The sequence below is a fragment of the Podarcis pityusensis genome (genome assembly GCF_964106645.2).
Source record: "Podarcis pityusensis genome assembly, chromosome: 7".
Lineage (NCBI taxonomy): Eukaryota > Metazoa > Chordata > Lepidosauria > Squamata > Lacertidae > Podarcis > Podarcis pityusensis.
The window spans coordinates 78,142,050-78,155,097 of NC_138031.1; the positions used below are offsets into that span (position 1 = coordinate 78,142,050).

The following is a 13,048-nucleotide window of genomic DNA, read 5'->3' on the forward strand; positions in this document are numbered from 1 at the left end:
GGTCTGGCTTCCATCATGGTGTCCCATGGTGCCAGAAGCGGATTAGTCCTGCTGGCCACATGACCCGGAAAGCTGTCTGTGGACTAATGCTGACTCCCTTGGCCTGAAAGCGAGATGAGCGCCACACCCCATTGCTGTATTTGACTGGACTTAACCGCCCAGGTGTGCTTTACCTTTACCGCACCTTATTCAGCTGAAGTCTAGAGCAGGGCAGTGTAAAGTTCAAAGTGACTGGGTCTTACGTTTTGCAGAGACGATAGCCTTGAGGTTAGTCTGTGCACAGCCACAATTCCTTGGGTGAATGGGTTACTGAATGTATACATGGAACAATAACTGGTTAAAATATTGCTTAGGTGAATCTGAAGAAGTGTGAAACCTATGATCTGAAAACCCTCAAGGGACCTGCAGACTACCTGGTGGCATCAAATAGTACGGAGACTCTGGAACGCATAGAGGCCTGCATGAAAGTGTGGATTAAGCAAATTGAACAGGTGATGTTTCGATGAATCGTAGAATCCTACAACTGTAAAATTAAAAGAGACCCCAAGGGTCATCAAGTCCACCCAATAATAATAATAATAATAATAATAATAATAGTAATTATTTATGATTTATACCCCACCCATCTGGGCGGCTTCCAACAAAATATTAAAATATAGTAATGCATCAAACATTAAAAGCTTCCCTAAACAGGGCTTCCTTCCGATGTCTTCTAAAAGTCTGGTAGTTCTTCTCTTTGACATCTGGTGGGAGGGCGTTCCACAGGGCGGGTGCCACTACCGAGAAGGCCCTTTGCCTGGTTCTCTGTAACTTGGCTTCTCACAGTGAGGGAACCACCAGAAGGCCCTCGGCACTGGACTTCAGTGTCTGGGTAGAACGATGGGGGTGGAGACGCTCCTTCAGATATACTTAATGTAGGAATCTCGGCTAAAGCATCCATAACAGACGGCCAAGCAACATCTACTAAAAACCTCTAAGGAAGGAGACTCCACAACTTCTCAGGGGAGATTGTTTCATTGTTGAAAAGCTCTTGCTGTCAGACAGTTCTTCCAGTTGAGTCAGAATCTCCTTTCTTTTAACTTGAAGCCATTGGTTTGAGTCCTACCTTCCAGAGCAGGAGAAAACAAACTTGCTCCATCTTCCATGTGACAGCTCTTTAAGATATTTGAGGATAGCTATCATATCTCCTCTCAGTCTCCTGTTTTCTAGGCTAAACATACCCAGCTCCTTCAACTGTTCCTCATACGGCTTGGTTTCCAGACCCTTGATCATCTTAGTTGCCCTCCTCTGCACACATTCCAGCTTTCCAACATCCTTCTTAAATTGTGGTGTCCGGAATTGGGCACAGCATTCCAGGTGCGAATAGTTTACTATACATCGTGATGATGATTATTAAAAAAACCCCAAACCTATAAGTCATCTTTATGATACTAAGGGCCTTGCTGACTGCTGACTGCTAGTATCTTTCTGACAGAAGTTTTATTGGAAATTCATTAGGAGAAAAGTGCATTTCTCAAGTAAACCGTCAGTTTCTTCCTAGCTTGCTTAGCATTAAGACTCAGCATCCAACCAGATTCAAGATGTTAACACTGAAAGCCCAGCAGGTTGCACACAGTCCACTGAGAGCAATTAGCTTTTCTCATATTCGCCTGGTAATAACCTCCTGTGTGATTTTGTAGGTCATTGCGGAAAATAGCCAGCTGCGGAAGGAAGCAGATGATCTGGGGCCACGGGCAGAGCTGGATCACTGGAAGAAACGTCTGTCCAAGTTTAATTACTTGGTGGACCAGCTGAAGACCTCAGATGTGAAGGCTGTGCTCGGAGTGCTTACGGCTGCTAAATCGAAACTTCTGAAGGTAAGTCTGCTAGTTAATTGCTGGTGTGTTCATAAGATTTAGAACCCCATTCCTTTTTCTTTAAAGGCTATACTTGTTTCCAAACACACACACACACACACACACACACACACTTTCCACCCAATAAGCTCACAAGGCAGTTTATAATAAAATCTGCCATGTTCCATAAACAGAACAATAAAATACTATAAAATTAATACTTGTATATAGCAACACGCACTGAGCCTTTCAATTGGGGTTAGCCCATAGGGCAGCTCATAATAAAATGTACATTTCAGAACTAGAACAATAAAAAATAATACGTATATATAGTAACACACAGGGAGAGCCTTTCAGCTCAGCTTATAAAATGTAAAAGAGCTGATAGTATAATGTACAACATTCCAGTAACAGAACAATTGCACTACTACAAATATACAGTGGTACTTCGGGTTAAGTACTTAATTCGTTCCGGAAGTCCGTTCTTAACCTGAAACTGTTCTTAACCTGAGGTACCACTTTAGCTAATGGGGCCTCCTGCTGCTGCCGCACCACCGGAGCACGATTTCTGTTCTCATCCTGAAGCAAAGTTCTTAACCCGAGGTACTATTTCTGGGTTAGCTGAGTCTGTAACCTGAAGCGTATGTAACCTGAGGTACCACTGTATATAAAACTGCTGTACAATTCATGAAAATTAGCACAGGAAATTATGCCTGTTGAAAAACAAAGGCTTTAACTTGCTTCTTAAATGTTCCTTATGCTTGATATATACTTTGATACAATAAAATGAATGATATATCCTGAGGGACCCCTGACCATTAGGTCCAGTCGCTGACAACTCTGGGGTTGCAGCGCCCAACTCACTTTATTGGCCGAGGGAGCCAGCGTACAGCTTCCAGGTCATGTGGCCAGCATGACTAAGCCGCTTCTGGCAAACCAGAGCAGCGCACGGAAACGCCGTTTACCTTCCCGCCGGAGTGGTACCTATTTATCTACTTGCACTTTGACGTGCTTTCGAACTGCTAGGTTTGCAGGAGCAGGGACTGACCAACGAGAGTTCGCAGGGGTTAGAACCGCTGACCTTCTGATCGGCAAGCCCTAGGCTCTGTGGTTTAACCCACAGCACCACCCATGTCCCTTATCCTTGGCCTTATTATACCCCTAAGAAATTACACCCCTAATTATACCCTAAATACAAATTGACCTGTGGCAATTTCCTAGCGCATAGGCAAGGGGTAAATATATGTTGATAAGAGCAGCCTTCCTGAACCTGGTGCCATCTGCATGGATTGGACTACAACTTCTGTCAATCTCAGCTTGCATGGCCAATAGTTGCAGATGATGGGGATTGTAGTTCAAAAGATGTGCAAGGAATTAAACTGGGGGAGGCTGGTCTGAATCAGCTTCTTGTTGCTTTCACAGGATGAGCTAATGTGGTTCTTTGACCTGAGACAGGGATTTCTGTTCATTATTTGTTGAGGGGAAAAGCATTTCAGAAATTCCCCCTTTAAAAAAAAAAGGTGGTTTTTTTTTTAAAAAAAGTTTATTTTTTGCATTTTAATTTTCCAAGAGTTGGCGAGAGCTGGACACTCGGATCACAGATGCAGCAAATGAAGCGAAAGATAATGTGAAGTATCTATATACACTTGAGAAATGTTGTGACCCTCTATACAACAGTGACCCTGTAAGTTTTTTTTAATAAAAAAATCATTGTTATAAAGATATGCTTCTGTATAGCAAAGGAGTTTCCAGGCCACAAACTAATGATAGTGAATCCTAACATTTAATTAAACTGCTAACAAAATCCCTTGTGCAGAGTAGAAAAATGAATTTGTTGTCCACAAGAATGGGTTTCAAAGCTTTACTGAAAACAGTCTTACAATAGTTACAAATAAACTTTGCAAAATGCAAAGTAAAACATTGCTCTTAAACATACTAGTAATGGATCCCAGTCTTCTTTAAGCACTTAATTCAGTTCAATAATTGCCTCTCTCTGCTCCCAGAGAGAGAACCTAAGTAACTTGTTTGATGTATTACAGTATTTTAATATTTTTTTTGGAAGCCGCCCAGAGTGGCTGGGGAAGCCCAGCCAGATGGGCGGGGTATAAATAATAAATTATTATTATTATTATAATTATTATTGCTTGTTCAACAAGCTAAGTTCCTACTGCTGCAGCTGCTGGCTTTTTCTCCTGCTGTGATGCTGAGTTCTCAAGTTTCACCTCCAGAAATGAGTAATCAGTTACAATAGCATACTCAGTGAAATGGAAAATCTCCAGTTTCTCCTTGTCAAATTTACCTAGTGTTTAACCTACTGCCTAATGCAAACTTCTCTTTGCAAAATCTTTTCATACACAATGCAGACAAACATTACATTTTTTGCATATTAACCTTATATTTTTAACAGCATGTGGCACTGTGTCTTCAAAATTATACCTCTCTTGGTCCATGTTGAATAATCTTATTAAGTGATCACTTTGGCCAAATGACACACACAAGAATTTGCACTTACTGACATGTTGGCATTTCAGGTGACAATGGTAGATGCTATTCCAGGACTCATACATGCTATCAAAATGATCCACAGTATCTCACGCTATTATAACACCTCGGAGAAGATAACATCTTTGTTTGTGAAAGTAGGTACAAAGACTGTACTGAATTATTTCCTTTTTCTTGGGAACTGAAGTTTGGCTATTGTGAACAATTAAAAGACTTAGAATGCTAAACCATGGCTTGTTTAGCAAAAGTGTATGTGTTTTGAATGTCTGAATCATGGTTTGTTTTCTGGCAACACATCATGATGTGAAACCATGGCTTCTCTTGGTTATTGAACCTCACTTGTTTTAACAATGGCATTATATCTGAACCGAACAGTCTTGCATACAGATGCACAGGGCAAGAGCATCAGGAAAAGAAACCAAGCTTTGAGAAACAAGCTATGGCTTGTTTGCTTTTCTGTGAAACTACTCGTGGTTTCTTGAACAAACTATGGTTAAAGCAACCATGGCTTAGGATTATGTGCAAACACAGCCATAGTTAATCATATGATTGGATAAATGAGCTTTCTTTCAATAGAAAATATAGCATATGAAGAAATAATGCGGAAAGATGCAAAGTAGAAAGCTAAGTTTCCAAAATTAGGATCCGTTCAGTTTTGGGATGGAGATCCGTTGAGTCACTGATAAATCTCTTAGACATATTTTTCAAGCTGATATGTTATTTCATGGTAGCCTACTGAAGCTAGATGTATTTTTGGGGATATGGCTGCACACTATGCTTATCATTGTGAAATTTCTCTTGTTGTGCGTTCTTTTTCCTAGTAGTTTGGGGAGGTATTAAGGGAGCTCATGAAAAATAAGCACCAGGGAGAGGGATGTATCCAGTGTGGCTGGCTCCTCCCTTATCATTAAGCCCCTCCAGATTTCTTTGATTGGGGATGGAGCCTTATATTTCTGAGCAGCTGGGGATGGAATGCTTTTTACACTAAGCGAAATGCATGGCCTGGATCAAGCCGAAACAACAGTTGTTGATTTCACAAAAAAGCTGACTGAGACTACTAAGCTTCTTGTTTTTTTTTTAATTAATATTTATTAAAGTTTCAGAAAGAATAAAATCACATTAATAAACAAGAAATTTTTTAACAAAAACAGAGAAAGATACACCATACAAAATACAAAATACAAAGTAGAAAAAAGTAAAAAAAGAAAAAAGAAAAAAAGAAAAAAAGAAAAAAACAGTTAAAAATAATTCCATCTTTTCATAACTTCTTTTACATTTACTTGTTTCCCGGACTTCCTCATACCTCCCTCTTTTGTATTCCAATTCAGTTTGTAAGCCCAGCAATTTCTTTCCCTCCTTTTTAATTCCAATCCTAAATCTTAATATATTATGACATTAGATTTTTACCTATTTAGAACCAATTTTTCCATTTCTCTTAACCTTTTTGATCCTAATCCTTAATCTTGATATATTTATAGCTTTAAAACCTGTACAGCTAGAAGCCACTTAACTTCAATCCAACATCACTCTAACATTCATTAATTTTGCAATGTTTCTGTAAATAATCTTTAAATTTCTTCCAATCTTCTTCCACCGACTCTTCACGGATTCTGCCAGTCATTTCCGCCAATTCCATCTAGTCCATCATTTTCATCTGCCATTCCTCCAGTGTGGGTAGCTCTTGTGTCTTCCAATACTTTGCGATGAGTATTCTTGCTGCTGTTGTAGCATACATAAAGAAAGTTCTGTCCTTTTTTAACACCGATTGGCCGACTATGCCCAGGAGAAAGGCCTCTGGTTTCTTCAAGAAGGTATATTTAAATACCTTTTTTAATTCATTATATATCATCTCCCAGAAAGCCTTAATCTTTGGGCACGTCCACCAAAGGTGGAAAAATGTACCTTCAGTTTCTTTACATTTCCAACATTTATTATCGGGCAAATGGTAGATTTTTGCAAGCTTGACTGGGGTCATGTACCACCTGTATATCATTTTCATAATATTCTCTCTTAGGGCATTACATGCCGTGAACTTCATACCTGTGGTCCATAACTGTTCTCAGTCAGCAAACATAATATTATGTCCAACATCTTGTGCCCATTTAATCATAGCAGATTTCACCGTTTCATCCTGAGTATTCCATTTCAGCAGCAAGTTATACATTCTTGACAAATTCTTAGTTTTGGGTTCTAACAGTTCTGTTTCTAATTTTGATTTTTCCACCTGGAAGCCAATTTTTTTGTCCAAATTGTATGCCTCCATTATCTGATAATAATGAAGCCAGTCTCGCACTTTATTTTTTAGTTTTTCAAAACTCTGCAGTTTCAATCTATCACCATCTTGTTCTAAAATTTCCCAATATTTCGGCCATTTGACCTCCATATTGAGCTTTTTCAGGGCTTTCGCTTCCATCGGTGACAGCCACCTTGGGGTTTTATTTTCCAATAAGTCCTTATATCTTATCCAAACATTAAATAAAGCTTTCCTGACAATATGATTTTTAAATGCTTTATGTGCTTTGACCTTATCATACCACAAGTATGCATGCCATCCAAATACATTGTTAAAACCTTCTAAATCCAAAATGTCAGTGTTTTCAAGAAGCAGCCATTCTTTCAACCAGCAAAAAGCTGCTGATTCATAATAAAGTTTAAGGTCTGGCAGGGCAAATCCACCTCTCTCCTTTACATCTGTTAGTATTTTAAATTTTATTCTGCGCTTCTTGCCCTGCCAGACAAATCTAGAAATATCTCTCTGCCACCTCTTGAAACAGTCCACTTTGTCCACAATTTGCAATGTTTGAAACAAAAACAACATTCTAGGCAATACATTCATTTTTACGGCAGCAATACGGCCCAGCAGTGAAAGCTTCAAATTTGACCAGATTTCTAAATCTTTTTTCACTTCAGCCCAACATTTTTCATAGTTATCTTTAAATAAATTCCCATTTTTTGCTGTCATGTTAATCCCCAGGTATTTAACTTTCTTAACCACTGTTACTAAGCTTCTTGTTTTACCTGTAGGTTACAAATCAAATGATAACTGCCTGCAAAGCTTATATCACCAATAATAACACTGCAACCATCTGGGATCAGCCACAAGATGTAGTTCTGGAAAAAATACAGGCCGCTATACGACTTAAGCAGGTAACCTTATAGCGTGGTATAAGACAGGGTAGCTAACTGTTACAATGAGCCATGGTCGACCCTGCATGGGTCACATGTCAAAGTGGGTGTGGCTGAAGGGTTAAAGTGGGTGTAGAGAGAACTGCAGTCCTCAAGGCTATTTGACATTTCCCCACTATTTTTAAACCATTCCTTATTCATTATCCTCTCCCCAGAGAGACCTGCTTGGTGCCATCATTGCATGTCTTTAGGCGCCAGGCGAACACATTCCTTTTTCTCCAGGACTTGGGGCATTAAATAGTCTGGCCTGTGAAATGTGGGGGCAGAGACTGTTATTAGGATTATTTTATTATTATGCTGTCTATTATTATACTCTGTATCATGCTTTTATTATTATGCTGCGTAAATTATGTTCTTTTAATGTTGGGATCTTTGGATAAAGGGCAGAATATAAACCTAATAAGAATAAGAATGGTTTAAAATGTGGGGTGGGGGCTCAGAGGAGCACAGAATATCTTTAGACATCACAGTATGACAGTGGGGGAACTTACAGAAGCAGCCAGCATGCTTTCTTTTAAAAAATATGAAAGCAGCACGTCAAACATACGGTGCTCGCTTCCCCGAGGATTTTATTACCTCGTAAATCAAAGTACTTACAGCTCCTCTGCTCCAGTAGCAGGTCTGGAATGCCGGCTGTTTTCCCAGCTCAGTTCAGCTTCATTCTGAACTCCGTGCTTCTGTGCCGACCAGCACGCTCCCCCTGGACGCAGAACCGGTGTCGCTGCTCCAGAGGGCAATGTCTCAGAACTATCCTCTGCTACCAATGTTGGAAAAACACCCTGAGGTGCTCCTGCAGCCCCCGCTGTCCAAGCATCCTCCAGTATGCGCAGTTCTGGAAAAGGCATTTCCCTTCTTTTCCAGTGCGCTCAGCGACATATACCAGATGGTATATGCATACTAGTCTTCTAGCATTACACAGCAAGAAGCGTGAGACATCGTAGAGCTAATCTACGTATTTATTTACACACAATGTACAGACAAAGAATGATGGCATCCTCTCTCATCAGCTCTGAGAGAGAACAGAATGAAGTAAAAGCAAAAGTACAGTCCGACAGTACCCACAATGGAAGAGAGATAAGGCTGTCTTCTGTTCCCACAGTCCCCCAGACAGGCGTGTGAATTACACCAATCACATCTGCAGCTTCGGGTGCATGAAATACTAACACTGGGCATACCTACTAAAATCTTTTGGCATCAAGGTTGGATGCAACCATTATTAAAAGAAAACACTTTAAAAAAATGTGGAATTGTTGGGATGTCACAAAAAACCTCTAGTGGTGCCAGATGTGGCTCACAGGTTGCAGGTTAACTACCCTGGTATAATATATATAACAGTGAATCAATGACAAAGTCTACAATCAAGGTTTAAGATCTGGAGGGGATAAGGAAGAGTGTGAAGGATTTGTCAAGAAACATAGCGAAATATTCTGTTATACTAGTGTTTCATCAAGGGATATATCTTTTTCAGAGACTCTCTGATTTATGCAAAGAAATACCTAAAGCCACTGTATCAAAGCACCCTAGTATACTTCTGATCATGTGTGTCGTAAACAAGCATGTCATTTTTGTCATGGTGCCCAATTCCATTTATCCATCTATTTATTTATTTCCTGGCTCACATTCTTAAGGAGTACCAGAACTGTTTCCACAAGACCAAACAAAAACTGGAACAGAGTCCATCCGAGCGCCAGTTTGATTTCAGTGAGATGTATATCTTTGGAAAATTTGAAACCTTTCACCGCCGCCTACTTAAGATTATGCACATCTTCGATACCATCACAACCTACTCAGTTTTGCAAGATTCCAAGATGGAAGGACTAGAAGTGATGGCCACTAAATACCAGGTATGCAGAACGCCAATCTAAATGGATTTAGTCATCTGTAGTTGGACGCGGTGGCGCTGTGGGTTAAACCACAGAGCCTAGGGCTTGCCGATCAGAAGGTCGGCAGTTCGAATACCAGCAACGGGGTGAGCTCCCGTTGTTTGGTCCTTGCTCCTGCCAACCTAGCAGTTCAAAAGCACGTCAAAGTGCAAGTAGATAAATAGGTACCACTCCAGCGGGAAGGTAAACAGCGTTTCCGTGTGCTGCTCTGGTTTGCCAGAAGCGGCTCAGTCATGCTGGCCACATGACCTGGAAGCTGTATGCTGGCTCCCTTGGCCAGTAAAGCGAGATGAGCACCGCAACCCCAGAGTCGTCTGCGACTGGACCTAATAGTCAGGGTCCCTTTACCTTTACCTTTAGTTGAGCCCAACCTCATCTCTCTCTCGCTCTCTCCTTCACTACAGCTAGTTCTTTGTATTGCTGCCTAAGGCAGCCATTTTGTGCTGGCACCCACTGCATTTTCATCAACATGCGAGTACCGGCACATTATATTATTGTTGTCATCATTCCCCCCCCCCCAAAGCACTGTCCGTACCTACAAACCTGAAGATCCTCTGATGTACATCTTAAGGGACAGAATTTAAGAAAAAAAACATTTTAGGAGAAGGTCGCATTTTGTCAAGGTGATAAGATATGGCATGCTGTTAGGATAAGGGAAGGCCTTTCCTACCTCATTTTTACCTTATCCCAGCACGTGTCCCGCTGCTGTCCCTTATTGATGATGTCCCTTAAATTTCCCGGGTTTCAAAGGAAGCAGCTCCTCTCCCTCCCCCCCTGCCGGCCAGGGAGGAGGGAGGCTCCAACTGTGTTGCTTGGCTGCGTTGCTCACACAATAAGGAGTCTAAGAACAACTGGGGGGTGGAGCTTGCATGCCTTGTGCCGATCAAATAGGCCGCGTTGCCTGGGGACTTGTCTTTGCTCAGTGCTTCCCAGCGGAGAGGTGAGGGTGGTTTTCCTTGCTGCATCCCCTTTGCTGGGTTGCTGCGCTGTGGGAACCACCGTTTGAGGCTTCGTTTGGCTGCTGGCTGGGCTTTCTGCCTTTGCCTTGGAGGGGCTCAGAAGTTGAACATACCTGTGCTTGGAAAATCTCTTATTTTGGCTGCTGATCCCTTATTTTTGAGGCTGCTGGTCCCTTATTTTCAAATCTGTAAGTTGACAGCTATGGTGAGAGGGCATCAGAGGAGGGGAGGGAAGAAAGAGGGGCAGAGGCCAGTGTTGCCCACAGCACCCCTGACCATCATTCAAAGCACCTCAGGGTGCTGTGGAACACTGCTCTGTCCGATTTTCACATGGGAATTGGTTAGTATTTGTATAAAGGAGCTCTCGGTCATTTCCTCCCATAGTAAAACATGATGCATTGCATAGTTCACCACCCGAGGGAGAACAAGACCCAAATAGGGAGTTTTAGACCCAAATCCAGTGTTTCGCTTGCTGCACATTTTATATTGGTCTTCAACCAGCTGAACAGTAATAGGTTTTGCCTGAGGATCCTGGGAATTGTAGTTTGCTGAGGTTGTCGAGAAATCTGTTAGAGACCTCTCACCCCCTTGCAGTTGCTGACTATTAATGTAGTAAGACATCTTATTGTACTTTCATTTGTACAGACCACGGCAATGCAGGAGCAATGGGAGGTAACTTGCGCCAGGGTTTTTAATGCTGTGATTTGTGGTTATGAATACGACTTTTTTGCTTCTCACTGGAGGCCTCTGAATGAAAGGAAAGAACACTGGGACGTTGTGTTTCAACTCCTGTGTTTCTACTTCTATATATCCTTTGTCAAAATAAATAATTGCACCAGAGTGTGTTCTACAGAAGTGTTGCACATTTTTGCATGTTTGAGTATATATTTTCCTTGAACGAAATGTGGCTTTTAAATGAGAACTCATTGGGCTGAGCCTTTTTTGTGTGCAAGACTTTATTATCTAGTTAATGAATGCTGCCTGCGTTTTTGCATCATCAGCTACACTATTGTAAATATAAGCTGCGTAGGTCCCCCACACCCCCATGTGAAAGATTTATTTTTACTCGGGCACTGGGGGAGAAAAAGTAAATGTTTAGTCCTATGCGGATGAGATTAATGCACCTTTATAACAATATTCACTCCCAATTATATTTAGAGTATTGTTGCCACCATGAAGAAAAAGCAGTATAACTTTTTAGATCAGAGGAAAACGGATTTTGATCAAGACTATGAAGAGTTCTGCAAGCAAACAGATGATCTTCATGTAAGTTTGATACTCACAATTTTTTTTCTTGATCACCCTTGTCACTGAGAATAAATACATCCCTACATAACTACTACTACTACTACTACTATTATTATTATTATTATTATTATTATTATTATTCCGCCCTATACCTGGAGCTCTCAGGGTGGTTCACAGAACAAAATCAAAATACAAAACCACAAAATACATAATCAAAATAAAAACAACAACCCAATAACCGCCCCCAAACCCCCACATTTGAAAAGGGCCTAGGATGTCAATCAAATCAGTCAAAGGCCTAGTTAAAAAGGAATGTTTTTGCTTGGTGCCTAAAGGTGTATAATGAAGGCACCGGGCAAACTTCCCCAGGGAGAGCATTCCACAGACAGGGAGCCACTGCAGAAAAGGCCCATCTTGTGTTGCCACCCTGTGGACCTCTCAAGGAGGAGGCACAGGAAGGAGGGCCTCAGAAGATGATCTCAGGGTCTGGGTAGGTTCATATGGAAAGAGTTGGTCCTTTGGTTGTGATAGTTAATTTAGAATATAATTGATAAACATCTTCCATCCTCATATTTTCCTCCTGCAGCAACAATTACAGGCATTTATGGATATTACCTTTGAAAAGATTACAAACACCGAAAGAGCCCTTAGTATGCTGACAAAGTTCGAAAGGTAAAGATGATTACCGATAATCATTTAATGAGAAACTACCAGTACTTTTGTAACCCTTCCATCCTTTATTATTGAATTAATTTTTCAAAGTGTTGCTCACAGATAAAAGAATGTGAATTCCCATGGCATATGAGTTTATCATCTAGAGTCTATATGGCCTTTGTGGTCTCTTCCAACTCTGTAGGTGGAATGCAATGTCATGCTAGGACAAATGTCCTGTCTACCCAAACATTTCAGCTTGCCAGAGGGAATGACCCCCTCCTTGCCCTGTAAGCTGTTCTGAGGGTTCTCCTGTGCCCCCTGGAGTCAATTTTGGGGGGTTCATGGGGGTGGAGAGGAAGGAAAGTCCCATTGCAAGCAAAAGTCCTTGTGTAGGTCTTCCACTGATAAGACTTGTTTTGTGAAGTCCATTCACCTTTCCCGGTGGGTGGCGTTGTGGCCAGGCAGCCGGGTCTCAACGGTTTACTGGCCAAGGGGGCAGAAGGATGCCACCTCTTGTCATTGTTGTTAGGGTCTGCCCCCTGTGAGACTGCCTCAGCCAATCAGCTTTCAGGGTGGGCGTTGGGCTCCAGTGGCAGTTAGGCATTGGGTAAGCCTTTGTTTTTGGGGACGCGTGTGGCGCTGTGGTGTAAACCACTGAGCGTCTTGGGCTTGCTGATCAGAAGGTTGGTGGTTCAAATTCCTGCAATGGGAGAACTCCCATTCCTCGGTCCCAGCTCCTGCCAACCTAGCAGTTCGAAAGCACGCCAAAAAGTGCAAGTAG

At 41.6% G+C, this 13,048-nt stretch overlaps 1 protein-coding gene across 2 annotated transcripts in view; it reads left to right on the forward strand.

Moving 5' to 3' along the window:
- DNAH5 (dynein axonemal heavy chain 5) overlaps positions 1–13,048 on the forward strand; it is a 179,334-nt gene that overhangs the window by 20,254 nt on the left and 146,032 nt on the right. For both annotated transcript variants that reach the window (XM_081014558.1, XM_081014559.1), the window contains exons 6-13: positions 354–491; positions 1,680–1,856; positions 3,406–3,519; positions 4,367–4,474; positions 7,362–7,484; positions 9,152–9,367; positions 11,524–11,631; positions 12,200–12,285. In XM_081014558.1, the coding sequence (XP_080870684.1) occupies positions 354–491; positions 1,680–1,856; positions 3,406–3,519; positions 4,367–4,474; positions 7,362–7,484; positions 9,152–9,367; positions 11,524–11,631; positions 12,200–12,285 (1,070 nt within the window). The remainder of the gene's footprint in view (positions 1–353; positions 492–1,679; positions 1,857–3,405; positions 3,520–4,366; positions 4,475–7,361; positions 7,485–9,151; positions 9,368–11,523; positions 11,632–12,199; positions 12,286–13,048) is intronic.